The sequence below is a fragment of the Anoplophora glabripennis genome, unplaced genomic scaffold (assembly GCF_000390285.2).
Source record: "Anoplophora glabripennis isolate ALB-LARVAE unplaced genomic scaffold, Agla_2.0 scaffold587, whole genome shotgun sequence".
In the NCBI taxonomy this organism is placed as follows: Eukaryota; Metazoa; Arthropoda; class Insecta; order Coleoptera; family Cerambycidae; genus Anoplophora; species Anoplophora glabripennis.
Window position 1 is genome coordinate 249,241 of NW_019416700.1, and position 24,408 is coordinate 273,648.

The following is a 24,408-nucleotide window of genomic DNA, read 5'->3' on the forward strand; positions in this document are numbered from 1 at the left end:
TACTTTTCTATTATGACGGCTTCCTATGCAAATAACACACATCCTATGGACATCCTAGGTTGCTCTGGATACGCTGAACATCCACAATTTATCCGTTTGCATTCTAGATGAACTTGAATGAATTTCTTCAAAATTATGTTTAATTCGAAAATGGTCTACTATTTTGGCTTCAAAAAAGTATACACTTTTTGCGTGAAATTGAATGCCAGTTCTTTATTTTTGTTCAAGAATGTACATATAGGGTGAACAAAAACGTTATGACGATGTTAATCAACTAATGTTGCTGTAGGGGGCGTTATCTAGCGGCAATGGTGAAATTAATACCATTTTCGTATTACGCATGCTGAGCACGATACCAAATTTAATCGAAAGCTGTTGAACAGCTTTCAAGATGTTTTAAAAAATAATTTGAAAAAAGTTAATAAAACCCTGTAGAACGAAAACGAGTAAGATTTTGCTAAGGCATGTTTGGCCCAAATGCTTTATTTTTATGCCAGCTATCATTTTTTTATAGCTAATGTCCAATTAATTACGGGACACTCTGTATATAATATAGTTAAGACAATTCGTCACTTAGGAAGGAAATACTAGATAATTTTCATAAAATCCTTGTTACCGTAGTCTGGTAGTAAAAATATATATGACAGGGATTTTATGTCGCAATCTAGCATTTTAAATATAAAGTTTAACTGGTTGTCTAACTATATCATATATAGCACCGCGTGTTAAACAGTGCAGACGCTGTAGAGAGAAAAGGCGATAGTTTGGGTACTCGATCTCTCTTTCTAATCATTGAGGAAGGAGTAGTGTTAGTTAATCAATCACTTAGAAGAAAATGCGCGAGAGAGAAAGATAATAACCAATTTTCTCTTTCTCTGACGTTCGTCTACACTATCACCATAAGCGTGCTTCCTCCGTGTAGTATTTTCTCTAAGTAAACAGGGTGTTTCAATTAAAACTTCCCACCTGGGCAATATCGGAATTAAAAAAAAAACAAAAATGCCAAAGACACGTCAATTTTCTTTACATGATAGCGTAAGTTTTGGTGTCTTGGAAGCTACCTCTTCGGTAAGGGCGTAAAATACCCTTAAACTTTAAATGGCACCCTATGATGAGTGACACCTCAATTTAAAGCTTTTTCAATTTTGCACACGACGACATACGACTTTTTAAGTTATGGTTTTGATATGACAATAAAATCATCACTTACAGAATAAGACAAAATATCAATGAATGAAAGATTGTTATTTTATTAGGTGTCAAATAATTGGTTTCCCTCCGCTTCCATACATAAAAAAATCATTGCTTCATTTCAGAACGAACATTTCGACGCATTTCAAGCGTTATTTGACGACATTCTTCAACAATTTCGTTTTGATTTTTCGTTTACCTGTCAATACAAAAACTTCCTACTCCATTAGTTCAACTTTTTTACCTGTTTTACTTTAAACGAGACAATATTGTCTCGTCTTGTCTTGTCGAGACAATATCACGTAAAATCATTTCAAAGTCGATAGAATGAAAATGATTTATACAATTGCTGAAAAAGTGGAAATAATTAGTTTGTTCTACAAAAATAATGACTGTGCACGGTAGGGAGCATAGATTTTCAATGATCGTCATCCTGATCTGACAAAAACACTTCGCGTCGGTACGTTCTGGATTTAGTGCAAACATTTTCGAAAACTCGATCGGTTGCGAACAGAGCATCAACGTGAACAGGTCGTACGTAATGAGGGTAATCAGGTAGTTGTCCTGATAGACCAGGCGGTATCTGTTTTGATTTGGGTGAATCGTATATCCACGGAAATTTTTGGCTTTTTGGCTTTCAAATATCACTAGAAATGAAAATTTTTCTATGCGCATAAAAAAACCGTAGGCTTAACTTTTGACGGCACAATATGTTAAAAAAAATTCAAAATATGTCATATTTTCCCTCCTATTTAATTATGTATCTTTTCAAGAGTTGATTTTAGACGAAAATGGAAAAGGAAAAAATGTTTGTAATTAAATTTTTTACAAAACATGTCTAGTTACAAATCGAGTGAATCGTGATTATTATGGTAAAAATCGAAAAAATCGCAAAAATGGGGTTAAAAAACAATACTTTTTAGGGAATTTTTTTGGGGTATTTAAATTGGGCATAGGACCTTTATACTTGGCTCAAAAAAAACTTCATGTTATGTAGAATTATCACACCAAATTTCATCAAAATCCGTTCGATAGATTTTGCATAATAATTTTGCAATACAGATTTTGAAAAAAAAATTGCAAATTTTCAAAATTTTGCACAGCAAAAACCAAGGCCCTTAGATACTTGAAAATTTAATCACATATAGAAGGGCTCTCAAGCTTTCAAACTTTTTTTGAAAAATCCGAATCCGTCAATTAGGAGAGCTCTGGCGCTCGTTTAAACATTGGTCGAATTTTTGTACTTATAAACAATTAGAACTTTGTGAATATTCAATCAAATCAAATTTTTTAAAGCAGGTTTTAAAAGTTCTTGGAAAGACGCTTCATTAAAAAAAACAGGACGATTGATCAATTAGTTACGTAGTTATAGCCGTCATTTACACTAAATGTACTGGGACATCCGGGCTAATTTTTCAAAAAATACCTTTGATATTCCGAGTACTTACCAGGTCTAAGATTACAATACTGTTCTTCATTGGCAACCTACTTTAAAAAGTTATTTATGCAAGCGAGAAATTCAATAAAATCGTTTTTACTTTTGGTGGTGGTGAGGGAAGCAGAGAGTGCGGCCGCTTCGGCCTGCTCGAAATTGAATCGGCTATAACTACGTAACTAATTGATCAATCGTTCTGTTTTTTTTTTTAAAGAAGCGTCTTTCCAAGAACTTTTAAAAGCTGCTTTAAAAAATTCGATTTGATTGAATATTCATAAAGTTCTAATTGTTTATAAGTACAAAAATTCGACCAATGTTTAAACAAGCGCCAGAGCTCTCCCAATTGACGGATTCGAATTTTTCAAAAAAAGTTTGAAAGCTTGAGAGCCCTTCTATATGTGATTAAATTTTCAAGTATCTAAGGGCCTTGGTTTTTGCTGTGCAAAAATTTGAAAATTTGCAATTTTTTTTTCAAAATCTGGATTGCAAAATTATTATGCAAAATCTATCGAACCGATTTTGATGAAATTTGGTGTGATAATTCTACATAACATGAAGTTTTTTTGAGCCAAGTATAAAGGTCCTATACCCAATTTAAATACCCCAAAAAAATTCCCTAAAAAGTATTGTTTTTTAACCCCATTTTTGCGATTTTTTCGATTTTTACCATAATAAACATGATTCATTCGATTTGTATCTAGACATGTTTTGTAAAAAATTTAATTGCAAACATTTTTTTCCTCTTCCATTTTCGCCTAAAATCAACTCTTGAAAAGATACATAACTAAATAGGAAGAAAAATATGACATTTTTCGAATTTTTTTTAACATATTGTGCCGCCAAAAGTTAAGCCCACATTTTTTTTATGCGCATAGAAAAACATTCATTTCTAGTGATATTTGAAAGCCAATAAGCCAAAAATCTCCGTGGATATACGATTCACCCAAATATGGCTTTTTGAAACAGATACCGTCTGGACTATGAGTCATATAGCAATGGAACCTTTGACTTTCAGGAAACTTGCGAGTACTTCGGAAGTTTCTGTACCTAGTTGCCGCCGAATGTTAAAAATTAATTTGCTACAAGAAATTAATAAAGACGATCTTGATTGACTTGCAGTTCTGTGAAGACATAAGTGATCGTGCTCGAATGATTCCAAGTTTTTTGTACTCAATGTGTTTCTCCGATGAATGTACGTTTCAACTGGATGGTCGAGTCAACCGCCATAATTGCCGCTACTGGAGTGATGAAAATCCATGCATTTTTCATGAAACTTGTATAATCATATGCAGCATCCAAGAATATTAAATGTTTGGGCAAGCATACCTCATAGGGCCTTTCTTCCTACTGGGAAAACTTAATGGAAACATGTATCTGAATCTACTGGAAACGCATATCTACCCGATGATTGTGTAGTGTTGGAAAATGACAACGCTTGGCCAAAAGAGGATGTGTGGCTTCAGTAGGATGGTGCTCCACCACATTATGCCGTAGCTGTGAGTGATTTCTTAATCAGAACTTTCCAAATTACTGGATAGAATGCAGAGGTTCAATTGAGTGGCCTTCCAGATCACCAGATCTAACGCCCTTAAACTTTTTTCTATGAGGACATTTAAAGTCGAAAACGATCGAACTCACTTGAGGAGCTTCGTCGGCGATTTGTTGAAGAATGTCGTCAGATAACGCCCGAAATGTTTCGAAATGTTCGTTCGGAAGTGGAGCAAAGATTCTATTATTATACGGAAGCGGAGGGAAACCAATTTGAACATTTAATAAAATAACATTCTTTCATTCATGTATATTTTGTTTTATTCTTTAAGTGAAGATTTTATTATCATATCCAAACCAAAATTTAAAAAGTCGTATGTCATCGTGAGTAATATTGAAAAAGCTTTAAAATGAGGTGTCACTCAACACAGGGTGCCATTTAAAATTTAAGGGTATTTTACGCCCCTGCATAAGGGATAGTGTCCAAGACACCAAAACTTATGCCATCACGTGTCCCCCTTTAAACGAAAATTAACATGTCTCAGGTACTCAGGTTTCTTTTTTTTCGATATTTTCCAGGTAGGAAGTTTTATTTGGAACACCCTGTATATAGAAGAGTAGCGAGTATAAAATAACGATTAATAATAATAAGCGATAACAAGAGTAATAAGTATATCTTTATGTGAATAATTATATTTGAATGCATTTTTCAGGTAGCAGATATGCGGGGTGTTTGGAAAAGTTGGGACAAAATTTAAGGGGGTGAAAGTAGAGCCAAAAATAGTAAAAAAAAGTTCCTATAAATATTGGTCCTCCGCAGTACCGTTACTGAGATATTGCCCTCCAAAGGAGTCTTATCATTTAGATATTTTTTAAAATAACTTTCTTTCTGATTAAGATAATGGAATGAAAATTGTAGGTAATAATCATACCAAAAGGGTCTTTAACTACTGGACGGAGCACGCTCCTTAGTTTCCCTAGCTTAAGTTTAGTTGTTTGTAATAACGTAGAAAAAAGTAGGCTAGACATGTCATGTTGTAACGTTTGTCAACAAATATACAGTCCACTTTAAGGTCAATTTATTTACCACAAAACCAAACATTGGTCCTTCGAGCCGGATTCACTAGTAAAAGTGTTTCGTGGTATTTCTCATTAGGGGAGAAAAGCAAATCCAGTTAGTGGAGGAAAAGTAAAAGGCAGCAACATCGACAGGAATTTCCAGGGTCTTCGTGCAGCACAGATCACCAAGTAACAAGTCAAGGGAGTACCAACAAGACAAGGGAGTACCTGGACATCTCTTGGCGAAAAGAAAGCAGCGGGGAACGGCAGCGAGTCAGAGAATCAAAGCAGTCGAAAGAAGAGTTAGAGCAGCGTGTTGAATAGCACTCGGGCTTAGAGCACGACACACGATTTGGTAAAGGCACAAGGCATACCGGCAAGTAAATAAAATAACTCTTTCGGGCGTTAAAATGGCGGATTTAAAATCATTAAAAATAAAACGCGGTAACATCAAAGGGCAGTTAACCCGATTTGAAAGGTTTTTAAGCGAGGTCAGGGAAGAAACTCTTTCTCAGCTTTCAGAGAGAATAAAGAGGTGCGAGGAAATGTATGATCAATTTAATAAAATTCAGGAACAAATAGAGGAAATCGACGAAACAGAATTACAAAAAAATGAAAGGGATATTTTTGAGGAAAATTATTACAAATTAATCGGGGATGCAAAAAGATTATTGGTTAATCAAAATGCAGGAGAGATAGCAGCGCAACAAAGTTTAGGTCCGGTTCATAAAAAAGCGAAAAATGTAAAGTTACCTACTATTGAAATAACACCATTTTATGGTTCCTACAAATCGTGGTTGGAGTTTCGCGACGTGTTTACATCCATGATTGATAACGACGAAGAGTTAACGCCGGTTGAGAAATTCTTTTATTTAAAAAGTTTAGTAAAAGGGGCAGCCGCAGAAGTAATACAATCTTTAGAAGTATGCGATGAAAATTACATTGAGGCGTGGCATTTATTACGAGATAGTTTTGAAAATAATAAGCTTATTGCGTTAAGTCACATTCATTCAATATGCGAATTTCCGCCAATGCAAAAAGAATCATATACAGGTTTAAAAAGATTTTTGGACGAAATAAGAAAAACTGTTAGGGTTTTAAAAAGTTTAAAGTTACCGGTTGACACATGGGATGTCTTACTAATCTATTTATTAGAAAAGAAATTAGACTCAATAACAAAAAATGAGTGGAAAAAAAAGTGNCTGTTAGGGTTTTAAAAAGTTTAAAGTTACCGGTTGACACATGGGATGTCTTACTAATCTATTTATTAGAAAAGAAATTAGACTCAATAACAAAAAATGAGTGGAAAAAAAAGTGCTCAATCAAATCGTTTCAAACAATGTTTGAATTTATAGATTTTTTAGCATACAGATGTCAGTATTTATATTCAAACAATCCAAGGGAAGGAAAATTTGGGGAAAAGGGAAATTTTCATAGAAATCAAGTAACTGACCATTCCAAGGGTTCTAAAAGTTTTGTAACATCACACGAAACTTGTTTTCTGTGTAAACAACCTCACCAAATATTTCATTGCAAAACGTTTATTGAATTACCAGTTCAGTCTAAACGTGATGAAATAAAAAAGGCCAACTTATGTTGGAATTGTTTAAGGCATATATTTTCCGTGGTTCGCGAAATATGATCGTTAATAGTAGGTTTTGGCATAAAATATAATTTTGGTGACATTTTGTTGACACTTCACTAGTGAAAAAACCAGAGGATAGCAAGAAGAGTGAAAGGAGTTATATGGTGACGGGAAGTCAGGAACTGGATGGAAAGTCCGTATTAGGCGAGCGGTTACGCGAGAGAACTGGTGATAGCGCGGGAGACGCGAAGTAAGTGTAGTTGCCAAAGTATGAAACCAGAATAATTCGTTAGACATTAGTATAAGGCACTAAAACGGCGAGAACCGCTACGAAAGTGGGGAATAGTAGTCGTGAAAGTGGCAAATCCGTTGCCACGAGTCTCGTAAACGAGTTAATAGACAGAAGTGGTAATAACCTGAAAGTTAGACAATATATGTGTGAAATTAAACTTACCCAGTGTGTCATTTTTCTTAGATTAATAACTCGTCACCTTTTGGTGGTAAAAGAAACTTACCTGATTGTACCTACCAATTTTGTCACCAATTTACCTGTTTATACAGACCGATTTTGTCACCTGGGTATCTGAGTCTCCCAACGAAGAATGACATCAAGATTCCGCGAAGAGGCTTGCGTCCCCTTACCAGTAGACCAAATGAACTCTGAACGGCTACGTGAGTCCTTAACCTCGACAGAGTCTCTCGAGGGTGCCTTTGCTGAACCAAGTGCACGAGGGGTCTCAGAGGATACCTTAAGCGTAATCGCAGATGTCTCATTGATAAATCGGGATTTGGGAGAGACAGTAAGAGTGGAGGAATTAATAAATTACCCGGTTCAAGACGCCGGAGGGTCCCCTGGCGCCGCGCAGGAGCGCAGGCGGTCACAGGTCATATCGTACAGAATTGCACATCTAAGGGTTGCAAGCATTGCGAAAAGAAACACAATTCGTTATTGCATGTAGACAAGCCGGAGCAAGTACCAAAGGGCACATTAAATGCGGGCAGCAGTCAATCAGGGGTAGAGTTGGCTGATACAAACTGCAAAACACAAGGGATTAACAGTGATACCACTTCATTAACAGCAAACGTTAAGGTACATTCAGAGATATTATTATCAACGGCTTTGGTTCTCATAAAAGACAAATTCGGGAAATCACATGAATGCAGAGCATTGTTAGACTCTGGTTCTCAGTCCAATTTCTTAACGAAAGAATTATGTGACAGGTTACAACTATCAGTTCGAAAAACAAACGTGCCGGTAGCAGGTATAAATCAAATAGCCACAAATGTTCATTACATTACAAATGCGACAATTGTTTCAAAGTTTAATGGTTATCACATCAATTCGACATTTTTATTATTAAACAAAATCACCGACAATTTACCGGTCACTACAGTAAATACAGTCGATTTTAATATTCCAGGAAACATTAATCTAGCGGACACCACTTTCAATAAATCGGGCAAGATAGACATTTTACTTGGAGCTACCATATTTTGGGATTTACTTTGTGTGGGACAAATAAGGTTAGGAAAAGGTTTGCCTATCATTCAGAAAACAAAGTTAGGTTGGATAATTTCGGGAACGGTACCCCCTACGCAATCAAGTCTGACTAAGCAAACACGAATCTGCAATCTTAGTGTAGAACAAAACGACAATCTAAACCTACAAGATCAGTTGGAAAAGTTTTGGAGAATAGAAAACGTCCAGAATCACCATATTTTATCAAAAGAAGAAAGGGTATGCGAAGACATTTTTGTCAAAACGACAGAGCAAAACGGAGACGGAAGATTTATAGTAAATTTACCAATACGTGACAACTTGGAAGAATTAGGAAATTCGTACTCAAGGGCATTGAAGCGATTTAACAATTTGGAAAATAGGTTGGCATCAAATGAGGAGTTTGGAAAACAGTACAGGGATTTCATGAAAGAATATGAAGATCTAGGGCACATGACAAAGATCAAAGATCATTTGACCAATGAAACACATAAGGTCGTGTATTACTTACCTCATCACGGAGTCTTACGCGAATCTTCACAAACGACAAAACTTCGTGTTGTTTTCGATGGTTCAGCTGAAACAGATACAGGTGTTTCTTTAAATCACAAATTAATGGTTGGTCCAAAAATCCAGGATGACTTGTTCGACATTCTAATCAGATTTCGTAAGTACAATTCCGTTATCGCAGCGGACGTCGCAAAAATGTACCACCAAGTACTGATAAAAGAAGAACACAGGGACCTGCAGAGAATTTTTTGGAGACCATCAATTAATGGGCATCAATCAGGCATGGACGGAGCACGCTCCTTAGTTTCCTTAGCTTAAGTTTAGTTGTTTGTAATAACGTAGAAAAAAGTAGGCTAGACATGTCATGTTGTAACGTTTGTCAACAAATATACAGTCCACTTTAAGGTCAATTTATTTACCACAAAACCAAACAACTACCATAAGTTTCATCAAAATCGGTTATAAATAAGGATAGTTTTGTAACTACTCTTAACAGAAGCTATGCGAATTTTTTTTATTCCTTTGAATTATCAAGCAAATAATTATTTTTTAATCAATTGGACTTTTTTGAAGAAAAAATGTATTTACTTTTTTTTTCTGCGTAGTTTAGTCAGAAATAATTATTTTTTAAATAATGTATGGCTCAGAGCAGTAACTTTTTTTAACATTTTCACATAGTAGGCATCTTTCATAATGACAGTTTCATTGTAATGATACTCAACTTCGCATTTCATTCGATTTTTTTACAACCATGCTTTCACTAACCGTGAATATGCCGATACTCTCTTTGAGCCGCCACACTATTTCCATTACAGAAACCATAAATGAAATGCATATCGGCATATTCACGGTTAGTAAAAGCATGATGGTTTATGGTTGTAAAAAAATCGAATGAAATGCAAAGTTGAGCACAAAGATCACAACTAAGAAAATAAAGAAACATAACAATTTAAATCATAGCATGCGAAAGTGACAATCATTAGAATCATTACAAAGAAACTGTCACTAAAAAAGACGCCTACTATTTGAAAATGTTAAAAAAGTTACTATTTTGAACCATACATTATTTAAAAAATAATTATTTCTGACTAAACTAAGCAGAATTCGAAAAAAAAAGTAGGGACATTTTTTCTTCAAAAAAGACCAATTCATTAAAAAATAATATTATTTGCTTGATAATTCAAAGGAATAACAAATTCGAAAAATTACTATTAAGAGTAGTTACAAAACTATCCTTATTTATAACCGATTTTGATGAAACTTATGGTAGTTAAAGACCCTTATGGTATAATTATTACCTATAATTTTCATTCCGTTATCTTAATCAGAGAGAAAGTTATTTTAAAAAATATTCAAATGATAAGACCCCTTTGGAGGGCCATATCTCAGTAACCGTGCTGCGGAGGACCAATGTTTATAGGAACTTTTTATATTACTTTTCGCTCTACTTTCACCCTCTTAAATTTTGTACCAACTTTTCCAAACACCCTGTATATAGTGCATTCATAAATGCCCGTGACATTGGGGAACATAGTCTTTCCTAAAACCAAGCAAATCTTTGGACACAGTTTCATAAAATGTAATTAAAAATCCTATGTCATAATGTCATTAGATAGTATAGATACCTACAATTTTTTTTAAATTTGCTCACCCAATGGTCAACTGCGTTTCTTAATGTCTCGGACATTTATGAAGGCCCCGTACATATATTAAGGATTTTACACACTTTCGCTTTTTTCGTGATTATACCTTTGTTGCTACCAATCGATCCTCTGATCATTTTCATGTAGTGCGCTCTCTTTCATGTTTGCTTCCAGATTAAATAAGTCGATAAGTGACAGGATCTGATATCACTATGATGCAGAATAATATTAGATATAGAATGACAACAAATAATAAAATTTGGTAAAAATTCTATAGAATTTTTTTGAAACACCAAAATTTTGCGAGAACGCTATTTATTGCGATTTCGCAAAAATATATTCGTATTCGTTCCAACACGATTACATATTTCTTTTATGATTTGAGCCAGCTAAGTCCCTTTCAGATGTCAACACCTGGATACTGAGATATAGCCCTGCGAATGTAGTTGTGTGGTATACATTCAGACGGTTATATTTCACTTATCTTTTTCATAGAATAATCGGAAAAGTTTGATTTTATCTATTAACTTATTGTGCTTTTGCAAACTATTTGAAAAACTCTGTGCGAGAGACAATACACTAGTGGAGATAAGGGGAACCCAAATTTCCATGATGCCTGCGACAATACAAAGCTTTATAGGTGCTGCGTCATTAAGTGCTATGATTTAGCTAGCAGATTTATGGTTAAACTAACTGAATTAAAACCTGTGTGAAATTATGACTATTACGAACAATTTCACACCACAAAATTGGAAACAATTGGGTCGGTTTATAATCAACAAAAAGAAGCATAAAAGTTTATCAATGTATTTGGGCTAGCAAAAGTGTTAAAATAGGGAATCATTTTATATAATGAACCACTAACGAATCAAATCAAATTTGTTCAAATCCGGAACCCGTTGGGGATTAACATTATCATTTAACAAAAATTAAATAGTGTTTGAAGTTGGAACTAAAAATGTACTAACGAAAATAATTACAGCACTAAGCAGCACTGATGAATGACAAAAAAATACTTTAGATCTGAAATATTTTGTTGCTGTCTTTTAAATAAAAATAATACCTAATCAAAACTCGTAACTTGAAAGCTAAGCAAGCACGGAAACGATTAAAGTATTAAAAAGGCAAGCGCTAAAGAATTACGTAAATTTTTTTGTTCTAAACATGAAAATCAATTAATCTTAAAAATAAAAAAGAAATATGAAATATATGCATGTACATGCTAATGGAGGCGTATAGCTTATAGAGTAGTTGTTTCCCTCAATATTATAAGTTAAGAATTTTGTCTATGTGTTTAGATATCTTTTGCATAATCAGCTTTTTGGGCATGCAAACTTTCTCAGTTCAAATAGGGTAAACTCAATGCTGTATTCATTTTTAGTTTAGTATTACTATCTAAGTATCTTTAAGACAATACATATGTATATACAGGATCTATATAAAATATTTGACAAAACTTTATTAGTAGATTCTACGTCATGAGTTCAAGTTCCTATAAATACGCGTTCGCGTTCGAAAATGGTTAATTTCCGATATATAGGATGGTGTAGTTAGTATACATGAAAAAAATAAGATGACAAGTTTCCATACATTTTTTTTCCCACAGGCCCTTCCTATATGTGTCCCTGAACGACGCCGCTGGAAATCGGTTTTTCTTGAATAACTTTCAAAGTACTTAATATAATTTAATAAAAATTTGTGGGCATTAGTATATAGTCGTGATATAACCTTTTGGCTTGTAAAGCATTGCAAGACGCAAGACCATACATGAGATGCATATCTGCATACTCAATAAACGTGTATTTCATATTTCGAATTAATTCATAGTTAAATTAACACGAAATCGGTAAATTAATAACGAAGTAAAGGATCAATATGTCAGCGATGTCACTGTTGTCGAGAAAAAAAAAATAGAATTCATGGCCCTTTTTATTAAAAATAAAACATGAATTCGTTTATTATTGTTTTTCTCCTAAACGGTTCATTTTATCGATAATAAACAATAGTACCTGTTTTTTAGTCTAAGGTTCAAGCTATCCAGATTTATTATTTTAGTCTTTATCATACAGGGTGCTAAAAATGTAGGCATTAAGTTGTAAAGCTTAGCCCACCCTTGGTAAACTAAAAAAGCTAAATATGTTTCAAGGATACTATTTTAAGAGGCCCTTACTAGTGTCCGTCACATAAAATTTTTATTAAATTATATTAAGTACCTACTTCAAAAATTATTCAAGATTTCGAGCGGCGTCCTTCTTCAGGGGCACATATCTCCGTAGGGAGGGCCTGTACGAAAAAAATTTATAGGAACTTGTCATCTTATTTTTTCATGTTCTATCTTCACCCGAGATATTTCCCAGATTTTCCTGGACATCCTGTATTCATATGTAAATGAACAAAACGTTAACAGTGGATTCTACGTGCGATAAATTGATAAGTAAAGTTCCTATAAATATGTGTCTGAAAACGTTAGAGGTACTGGGTGTTCTAAATTTATGGAATTTATTTCGTTACAAAAAATAGTTTAGGAAAGCTTTGTAAATAATTATTATTAATATTATTTTTTTATGCATAACGTGGCTACTTGAACTGTTGTTATTCCAAAAATAGCATGATGGCCACGATACTTTTAGCAGGAATCATATACAGATTTTGTTTATACCAAGAAGGCGATACATCCAAGCGATATGGAATAAGCTTAGAACTTTTAATGCTTTATAATAATAGCTAGTCCAATTTGAAATATATTGGAGGAAAAGAAAATGTGAATGTTTATGTAAAAAAAAATAATAGCGTTTACATTTGTGAGCAATCCAAAACTAAACTTTTATTTATTTTATTATTTTCTTGTAATTAAAAAATATTAATGTAATTCTAAAATGCAACATTTTTGGCTTATGTAGGAACGTGTTAGTGTAAAATAAAATTAAAATCAATTAAATTAAGCTTTCAGTCAGAAGAATAAGGTTGTTTTGGTGAAATGTTTTTGCCTAGCGTAAAATCTCTCATTGAAGTAAAAAAAATATGCAGCTAGGTATATATATATTTATTTGTATTTGTAAAATTTTTTGATGTAGGTTCGCGTAAAAGTTTAATTAATTTTCCGCGGTTGGCAAAATACTCAAATAAGCAGGGATTTCTTTAAAATATATCCGAAATATCTGATATTATGTATATGTTTACCAACATAGATAACACATTTGTTTAAAATTGTAAGATAGAAATAAAAGTGTCACGTATTTAGTGTTTTCTACTTTCACTTTCATTTTATTACTTATTAATGTGTTAATTAAAAATATGTGTATAAAGCTGAATAAGAATATGTTAAATACAAATTTATCGAAACATTTGATACAAAAATATTTACATTCCAAAATATCATCAAATGCTGTTTTTAAAAACTGCAGAAGAATATAACCTCCATAACTTGTATGATATGATGGTATATTTGGATACCTTTCTAAAAATACCTGTGTTTCTTGTAAAACAGAAAACAACATATTTTCAAGAGTATAATTTTAAATAGCAGAAAGAAAAATAATTTGTTTCGTGAAGCAGGTATTTAAAGTTGGGAACTTCAAGCTGCAGATGGGTATTAAGTAGCAGCATTTCTAATTAAAGATTTTTATTTCTTCCATTTTTTTGCGGGTAAAAATAGTGCTCGGTAAATATCAACAGCAATTAACGCAACAGACCTGCTGCTTCTCAGAACTATACTTGCGGCGTGTTAAGTTCAGTTTTAAGTACAGTTATGAGCCCACGAACAGTTGAGAATTTAAACAGAATAATAGATAAGTATTTAAAAAGGAATAATATTTTCTACGAGGATGCACCCTGGGAAATTAAAGAGTCTACCTTAGGTGGTTTCGGTGTGTTTGCAAAACGTAACATAGAAGTTGGAGAATTGGTTTTCCTCGATACTCCAGTGATCATAGGTCCAAGGTGTGTGGACGGTTTACAAGAAATTTGTGTAAATTGTTTCAATGTCAAGAATCTCACGAAATGTGAGAATAACTGTGGGCTGTCTCTCTGTTCAGATTTGTGTCAAAACTCCTTCGACCATCAGAGAGAATGTAAACTAATAAGGTTTATGAGCAATAAAAAGCCTGTGGAGGATGGATCGTTGAAATTATTAAAGTGTTTGACTCCACTGCGGTCACTTCTATTGAGTGAAGAAGATAAAGAAATTGTAAGAAATCTGAAGTACCATAGAGGTAAAAATCATGGCCATGAAATTGATACGTTGTCAGATGAATTGTCATTTGAAATAAAGGAAGATGAAAAACATTTTCTAAAGATCGTTTGTTCTGTACTAGATGCAAATGCTTTTGAAGTTATCACTGGATGTGAAGAAAATCAGTCAGATTTACGAGGTAGGAATTATTTTAGTACACATTTATGAAGCTATCTATATAGTATTCACATTAAAAACGACATAAACAAGAACTTACCACATACGGTTACATCCATATTTCACACTATCTTAGAAAACTAGAGCTCTACATGTATAAAACAGACTTGTTTTAAAACATGCTTTATTTTAACCTGGCTTATGTTGTTTATTTCATACCAACAGATATTTTTAAATTTAAGTTTTATGCATCGAACTACTTACAGAGGCGCAAATGACGTAACTAAAAATAAGTAGGTATGTATCAATTGTAATTATTTTGGCAGTATGTACTGACAGGATGTTTAATTTATGTGATGGACCTATTCGATCCTATTGTATTCGTTGGGTGGTTAACATATTCTTTAATTAGCTCATAAATTGTATCACGTTATAATTTATACAGAAGCATAATTTCTTATGGTTAGCAACTGCTTAGTGTTACTGTCATAATTCATATCGGGACGGTTAATTAATTAATTAATTTATTTACATTTGGAAAATATAAATGATATTCTAATTACAGAGTCCCACATTAGAAATTGTACCATCTCTAAATCTAAAAATATTGTCAACATTTTATTTCAATTAAAAAATTTATAATAAAAAATAAATTTAGGAATTGTTTGGGCTGACAAATTTAACCATTTATGTTATCTAATTTTTTTGTTATCAAATGTAAAATTGAGATGTCTATTAAATAGAATATTTACTTATGTTGAATTCTCTATACAGGGTCAGTCATTAATAATGGTACACAGCTTAATGGCAGATTGTTAATGTCAAAACATAGCGATTGAGCTAAACATGCTTTAGTGAATTGTTGCTTCGTTTCGTTCTACAGGGTGTTTAAAGTTGAAAAAATATTTTCGATTTTTTGCTATATTTTAAGTATATTTGGACAGATTGTTATGAAAATTTGTAGTTCTACGTTTTTTGAGGTGGCAAATATGAATAAGCAAACATTGTCGGGGTAACGTCTAGGGGGCGCTAGTTATAGTGCCCTATCAATGTAAAAATATGTCTAACTTTTTATATTTTACAATTTTTAATTTTTGAACTAGAAATTTTTGAACTATGTTCAATCTTAAATAAAAAAGGTATACTTGTTACAAATCGATAAACTCAACCGTTTTCGAGTTACAGACGTTTCAATTTTTTGAGATTCGGCGGGAATTAAATTAGAAAATTTGCAGGTCATAAGATACCTGAATTATAAAAATTAAGACGAATATGACAGCAATTGAAAATTTTATTATTCATATCTTAAGAAATTATCAATCATAAAAGTTTCTCATAGCAACCACAAGCGACGTCAATGCACTTATTTAAATATTTTCTGATGTTAAATAATGTCCTATGTTGTTTGATAATATGAACTGATTCTTGAGTATTTGTCCATAGTTGTTCTTGACTATTAATAATGTCTTTGTAAACTAGAGATTTAAGATAGCCCCAAAAGAAAAACGTAGCGTATTTAAATCAGGACTACATGTAGGCCAATGTACTTCGTTAACGCGTCCAATCTAACTGTGCCGGTTTCTATTAAGATATTATCTTACTTCTTGGGTATAATGTGCTATCAATTTATTATGTTAATGCCTACTGCTTTGGAAAAAATAATTTTTTAAGTTAATTCCCGCCGAATATCACAAGAACTTAAAATGTCTGTGTCTCGAAAACGGTGAAGTTTATCGATTTGTAACAAGTATACCTTTTTTATTTAGAATTGAAAGTAGTTCAATAATGTCTAGTTAGAAAATTCAAAATTGTAAAATACAAAAAGTTAGACATATTTTTACATTGATAGGACAGTATAACTAGCGCCCCCTAGACGTGACCTCAATACTGTTTTCATATTCGTATTTGTCACCTCAAAAAACGTAGAACTACAAATTTTTAAAACAATCGGTCCACACATACTTAAAATATAGCAAATAATCGAAAATATTTTTTCAACTTTAATACCCTGTAGAACGAAAAGGGGCAACAGGCATGTTTGGCTCAATCGCTGTATTTTGACGTTAACAATCTGCCGTTAAGCTGTGTACCATTAGTAATGACTCACCCTGTATACGCTCAACATATTTGCTACAGCAAATGCAACATGACTACAAATAAATAAATTATATGTAAAGTACATTCATAGATTTAAGAGAATAATTACGTACGTCGAGTTGTCATCAGGTTCTTAAAACAAACAAAACAGGTCTGCATTAAATTGTATTTCAAGAATTTATTTCTGTTTAGACATTTTTATTTAGGTACTGCAATACATTACATTATTATTTATTATTATTACAATATAAAATAAAAGTAAATAAATAATCATATAATTAATATACATATTACAATAAATGTTATTTTAATTTCATTATCATTTGTTAATAACACCTCTCTGTAGAATTCTCAAAATGTATGCTCAACTCTTTTAACAGGGATATACAATTTTCCCAACTGGCTAACACGCACTTTGTTCATTTCACCAAGAATAGAGTGTAGTATCTACACCAACATTTAGAGTAAAACTAGCGCCAATTTTTATTTGATGCCATATGGAATTCAATATAAGGCGGGAGACCTAGAATTTGTGTCCTTAATTTAATGAAACAATTGTAAAATTATGTTTATAAATTTGAATACATCAAGTAACTTTCATTTAGTGTATAATAAAATAATAAAAATAAAATATACATCGCGCCCTCAATACAAGACCGCCAAAATAAAAAAAAATCGTTTTTGAGTTATAGTTGTAAATATACGAGGCTTCTTCGGAAAATAACCAAACTTAATTTTTATAAACTCTATTATCAATTTTATTGGTCCTTGTTTCCTCCCATATTCTCACACTTTTCCCAGCGGTGTTTCCAATTACTTTGATGTCATCCATAGTCTGAAAACCGTGTTCTTTCAGGACTGATTTTAATTTCGGAAATAAGAAAAAATCGTAAGGAGTCAAGTGTGGCGAGTAAGGAAGGTGAGGAAGGACAATATTTTTGGCACAAAACTGATATTGACAAAGCTGAATGTGCATGCGCAATGTTATGATGTAAAAGTGATATGATTAAAGTGAGAAAAAACAGTGAGCATCGCTTTGACACTGGATCGACGTGCTTTCTTGGTACGTGCGCCCGGGCGTGGAGATCCTTTGCTAATCCATTGTAATGAATGAACTTTTGTCTCAATGTCATATCCGTAAATCCAGCTTTCGTCACCCGTTATGATCCCTTGAATGAATGTTTCGTCATTGGATTGTTCAAAAAGTTGCTGACAAACGTTCACACGATTTTCTATTTGTTGTTCGGTCATCAGACCAGGAACAAATTTTGCTGCAAGTCGATGCATGTTCAATTTTTCAGTCAAAATATCATGGCACGACCCAACTGAGATACTAACCTTTTCTGCAATTTCTCTGACAGTCAATCGGCGATTGACAAGCATCACACTTTCTGAAGGTGAGAGTCATCAATTGACGAAGGCCTTCCTGGTTAAGGATCATATTCAATTGACTGACGACCACTTTCTAATCGTGAAAAACCATTCGTAACATTGTCTACGACCCAGAGCATCATCACCGTGAGCTTTTTTCAAAAGTCCAAACGTTTCCGTGAAAGTTTCACGCAAAATTTTACGTTGCATCGTCGTTCCAGAAATTCACACATTTCAAAAATCTCCACTAACACTTAAACACGTTGCGATCAAATAACAATATAACGAAAACTAAATGAGATCCAAGAACATGTGATTACAGAGGAGGTTATGTGCAACTCAATGCTCAACCTCATGTCACTCCAATAACGCCTAATTAAAAAGTTCACTTATTTCCTGAACAAATCTCGTATACGAGTATTAGTACATGTAATCTGTATAGTACTTCTACAGTTTATGTGCATGATCACTGTTACTCGAATTTTAATTCATTTCTAATTAATACATGAAATATTTGTTTTATATATTTTTTATATTAAATCTTTACTAGTTAGTATTTATACAGAAACAAATGTCTAATCAAAGATTACACATTTTATATTGAGACTAGCAAAAGGTTCTTATCTTTTTTTTTTTAATTTTCATTGATTGTAACAAAACTTTCATTATCTGAGTTAATTGTTTTTTGAGTTACAGTAGCCCTGTATTGAAGATGCAATTTTGTGATATATGTATAAGTATACAGTTCTGATCCAGATTGATGCAATTAGACAGGAAATCTCTCTTAAAGGAATCTTGTTTAGAACTAGCTCATTTCAGTTTTGAGTGACCTTAATTTTTTAACTTTCTAGGGATAAATTTAGCTAATAGAAAATTTTAGTGTCGTTACCGAACGAGCTTTATTTAAAGGCCTGGCAAAGCGTCGTGTGAGTTTATTTTAAAATTATTTGTTCGTTAAGGAGAACAATTACTTAATTTTCATAAATACGGTTATTTACCTAATATGTAACAATACGGTAACATATACTACAATCACCAATTAGTAAAGTTGCTATGAACAAAATTAATAAAAAAGGTATTTTTACAAAAATAAACAAATATCTGAATAAAAAAGTTATTCCTGATAAAAAAATCACAGTGCGTTACTTTACTAAACGAATCAAGATTCACTTAATATTTATTTCTCGAAAATTGGGGTATCAAGATTCCTCATAGACATATAAAAAATGGTACTATTTTCACTTGTTTTGAAACTATATTACTACTATTATCTATACAATGCATTAACATACATATTTCAGTGAAGTGTATTATTTATAAAAATATTGTAGTTTGGTATTCTACGTGCTTAATATTTATTTATTTATTTATTTATAATAATCAATGGTTGGACATTCATTGTTCAACATTTCGTAAAAAATTTGTTACTGAAATGTATCTATATCTAAGGAATTTGAGAAATTCTTATTTGCATAAATTGCACCAAGAATTTAAGTAACTAAATACAAAATGTGTGTACGTCTAATGGAGGTAATAATTGGAACTGGCCTTATGCCAGTTAATATTTCATTTCTAACATACTAGATATGAATGAAAGAATACATACACGCTATCCCAAAAATTAGCGCCAAAATTTTAACCATGCATTTAACTCATCAAAAAAACAACTTTTATTTAATAATCTTTATTCGAGAATCTCATTTACCTCTTAATTTTTTTAAAATTGTAAAGTTTGATACCTCTTCTGTAGCACAAGCCAAAATTCTTAGTTGAGTTAATAATAAGTAGGAAGAAGCGCAAACAATGGGAATTACTGCTAGCAACAAATTTTAAGACAGTGGATAACTCTAGAAAATATTAGCGTGCGTTACTTTGGTATTTCTTTTATTCATAGGTGGCTCGTTAGTATTATTTTAACAAGTGAGCTTTCGAAATAATTATTAAACAAAAGTTGTCGCTTTTAGCGAGTTAAATACGTTGTTAAAGTGTTGGCATTTATTTCTGGAGATGAATGGAAAATTTAAGTGCAATAAATTTCCTAATTTATATAAAATAAATTAGTTACCTATACTTAGAAATTATTATAGTCTCGAGTGGTGCATCCATGAATAGTTTTCAATTGACATAATCATATTACGCAACATGTGTCGTTATATTTACGACTGGTATTCCTATTTAGAATATTTTGGCAACGTGTTTTTGGCTACTGAAGAATAATTTACTATTCTTCACTGAACATACTTAAACCACAGGGCCTGATAAAGCTTGATTTGTTGTTCATATACTGAACTTTCTGGCACGTCTTGAGTACATAATAATGGTAGTGCATCGGTTTCGACAATTAATTGCATCATCGATTAACATTATCAGACGCTGAAAATTTCATGCTCGCTTCTTAACGACTAATAAATTATTCGCTACTGATTCTTCATAGTCACTTAATTGTTTTAAAAATTTTCACGGGTAATGGCATTATATCAACATGAAGGTCTTCAAATGTAAAAATCTCAATCTTTGTAGGAAACTAGAAATATAATTCTCTAAGGTCATTATTTGAAAGTGTCCACTATTGATAAAGCATTAAATATGTCTGAACCAAAAGTGATAAAGTAGAGAAGTTTCAGCAAGGTGGGTCTCAAACAAATACTGCTTAATGGTTGAACAACTATCGGGTAGTAAGTAGACACTTTGAAACTGGATATTAAGTTATCTGGTCATATTTGCTATATGCATTGGTTCACTATGTTTCATCACACGGTATGAGGTCATTGGTGTGTGACGTTTCGCTCCTTGATTTATTTACGAAATTATTCATTATATTTTTCCGGTTTTCTATTAATTTTCCGCAATCTTAACCAAGATCTTCTCACTGTCGCTCGAATTCTAGTATTACTTAAGTCTATGAAGTGCCCTGGATATGCAATATCCTTCACTGCTCCAACTACTGATTTGTTAGCTGTACACGGGATTGTCTATACACCAATCATTCGTGCATGTCGTCCTGGAAAAGGCTGCTCCTATCTTACTTGAATTGATGATGATTTCCTTTGAGAGCTGATCATAGGTGATGCAGTTTTTCGTCCAAGTGTTTGATTTGGTGCGAGTAGTCAGTCCCACTTAGATGCTGACTTTGCATCCTTTGCAGTATCTCTGTTCTACCAAGTTTATAAATATGGGTTGTTTATTGCATATTCAGTCCAAAGAACATGTTTTACAAAATAGTGCATATAGCAAAGTTGGGGAGGCCATTTACCCGATATACTTTATGAATCAATAAAAAATTTACAATTTTTAATTAAAAAACCTTTGTTTTCCATCAAAGTTACATCTTGCGTGATTTTGGGACACGATTTATTTAAGGCTAAACCTCTCCAAAAATTAAATAGTCATTCATGATAACATTAGCTTCGAAAAATTGTTCAAAAATTATTTTTTTCGTAATTACGTCACTTTTCAAGAAGTTAGATGTGGGGAAGTTTTTGAGATAGCCAAATATGAATATTTTGTATCTAAAACATATATGTATGTCACTAAGAACACTTTAAATAATAATCTTTTCGGTTTCGTCATATTTTTTGTTGCTTGCTACATTCAACGCTAAAACTGTTTATTGCAGTTACCACGTTAACGAAATTAAATACATTTTTATCGAAAAATGAAAGTGGTTAAATTTTAATAATGAGGCATGGGACCTATTCCGTTTGCTAGAGAACTTTCTAATGAATATAAAATTAAAATAGGGGCTGCCGACCCTGAGATTGAGATCTTGAAAAGCGTTGCACGCATGTGTGCAAAATATTTACTACATAGCTGGACAACTGTAGTCTCTAGCGTCATTCGCCACGTCGCCTCAGCGACTCCGAATACTGAATTCGGATTTTGCAATCGTCGTTGAGATATTTACCTGTTATCTGTGGTGTTTACAATAGGTTTTTGGTAGTGAGTGTCAAAAATGGGTAGTTAGTGTCAAAAATTGTTTGTGTGTACCCGGAGTTGATGGATATCGTTTTAATTTATGGTGAAGCATTTGTGTTATGGTGAAACAAGACAACATTTGTGTTAATTCGTAGAAACTGTAACAACGGACCCAAATGAGTTTACACATTGGTGGATAAAATTTTGAACAATTGTTGTAACATCGGGTATGTCAAATGATTTTATTAATTAAAAACACAAATTAATTTTATTAATTAATAAAGGCAAAAGCAGTTGAATTTGCCGATATAAAATAGGTGCTATAAAATTCTATTTACATATTTCTTTCTTTGCGAAAGTTTTTGTCCGTTTTTATCACACCGCCAACCCGGTCGCATGGTGCTAGATCAGGTTTTACAGTGGATCAGTTTCCAGTGCCGTGCAGAAGTGTATTTTTAAATCATTTTCGAACTGCCCTTTTTGATTTTTTCTTTATAAAATTGTATTTGTAAGGGTCCCCTGTACATCCAGAACTTTTTTTTGGATAAGTTCTGAATCACCCTGGATGTTTCATTTTAATTTTATCTATTTTATTGTAACATATATTTAACCTATGAATCAGTATAAATAAGGTTATTTCAAAATGCTTAAGGAATTCACTATTAATGGACATAGTTGCAGTGTCTTGATAGACTCTCTATTTCATACAAATCAGCTCAGAAAGATTTGAGTTATCAGAAAATTATATTATTGCTTCTAATTTTGGTAAGTGGAGTTGTTATGTTGAAGCCACAATAATAAATATTTATTCTTCTGGTTGAAGCTATGTGCAAGGAGGTGACTTGTCAACTACATTGCAAAATTGTAACCGTAGTCGTAGTTTGATATCTCTACTGATAAAAAAATGCATAGTTTGTTAATTACATGCACAGAAGGTATTGTTAGTTGTCTAATAACAATGCGTCTAAATTGGTGGGAAAATTTAAACAATAAACATATAAAAACAAAAGAAAACCTCTTTCTTTTGTTCAACAGTTGTACTAGGTAACTAGATATTTTCAAAGCTGAGAATATTAGATAAACACATTCAGATGTGGCTCAGTAGTCTGTCAAAACTTATCCCAAACCTATAGAACTTTCAGAAGGATATCCAAAACAATATTTCAAACCAGCTAAGGTTGTAAGATTGTTTTGGATATACTCCTGAACGTATGAGGGCAACCGAATACAGGATGCCCGAATGTTAATCATGCCTCTGCTGTACACATTAATTACATGACCGTACTTGTAATTTCGCGTTTCTACGTATTTCTTTTCGGGCAATAACCTTATTTGTATCAAATAATGTTAAGTTAGTCTTGAGGTTTCATATTGTTTAGAATGTATTTCTCCTCTAACCTATATTTTTCTGTATTAATATAAAATGATGATATCAGTTGAGTATTTTATTTTAGGATTGTATCCTCTTGGAAGCTTAGCAAATCACCGTTGCTTTCCAAATACTAATCATGTGTTCGACGAGAGACAGAGAATGGTTGTTAGAGCAGCCGTTTTCATACCAAAGGGTTCGGAAATTTTCCATTCGTATTCAAGAATAATTTGGGGCACAGCGATCAGACTATTTCACTTACTGAACACTAAACATTTCATTTGTAAATGTGAGCGATGCCTCGATCCAACCGAATTTCATACGTACATGAGTGCTATTTATTGTACAAAATGTAAAGGGAACGTTGTACCGATAAATCCTTTGAATTCTGGAAGCAAGTGGGAATGCGATACATGCAAGCAGCTGGTTCCAGGAAAAGACGTCGGTAGGATTATGTCGCTTCTGGGATCCGTGTTAAGAGGTTTTGACAACAAAGATTTTAAAATAATGTACAAATTTCTGAATAATAAATTATCGAGCATGGTGCCAGATAATAACGAAATCACTGTGGAGCTTAAATATAAAATTATTTGGATTTTAGGACATGAAGAAGGATTCACTTGGAAAGGTAAGAAATTTTATGGTGTATGTGTGAAGATTGTTGGTAATTAAATTTGTTTACGTATAATAATTATTTGAGGCAAATTGTGTCGATTATATAATTCATTAGAAATTTAGCCTATAGCAATTACAAATTTTACGTAGTTACTATGTATTGATAAGCGATTATACTCTTGACGACGTGGTATAACCGTTTTGGTGTTTCGTCTCCTCCAACAATGTGAACTATGTCATGGTAACGACAGTTTTAACATTTGTCAATAAACGTCAAAAAAAAA

At 32.7% G+C, this 24,408-nt stretch overlaps 2 protein-coding genes across 2 annotated transcripts in view; both read left to right on the forward strand.

The window, feature by feature from the left end:
• Window positions 1–6,919: 6,919 nt before the first annotated feature.
• On the forward strand, window positions 6,920–9,084 carry LOC111691852. The gene is made up of 3 exons (XM_023455261.1): window positions 6,920–7,008; window positions 7,524–8,020; window positions 8,180–9,084. Exons 1-3 carry the CDS (start codon window positions 6,920–6,922, stop codon window positions 9,082–9,084), a joined length of 1,491 nt encoding a protein of 496 aa, XP_023311029.1.
• A 5,057-nt stretch (window positions 9,085–14,141) lies between these two features.
• Window positions 14,142–24,408, forward strand: part of LOC108911557 (protein msta-like) — a 43,140-nt gene continuing 32,873 nt past the window's right edge. Inside the window, exons 1-2 of the mRNA XM_023455262.1 lie at window positions 14,142–14,779; window positions 23,595–24,137. Of these exons, the coding sequence (XP_023311030.1) occupies window positions 14,158–14,779; window positions 23,595–24,137 (1,165 nt within the window). The 5' untranslated portion in view covers window positions 14,142–14,157. The remainder of the gene's footprint in view (window positions 14,780–23,594; window positions 24,138–24,408) is intronic.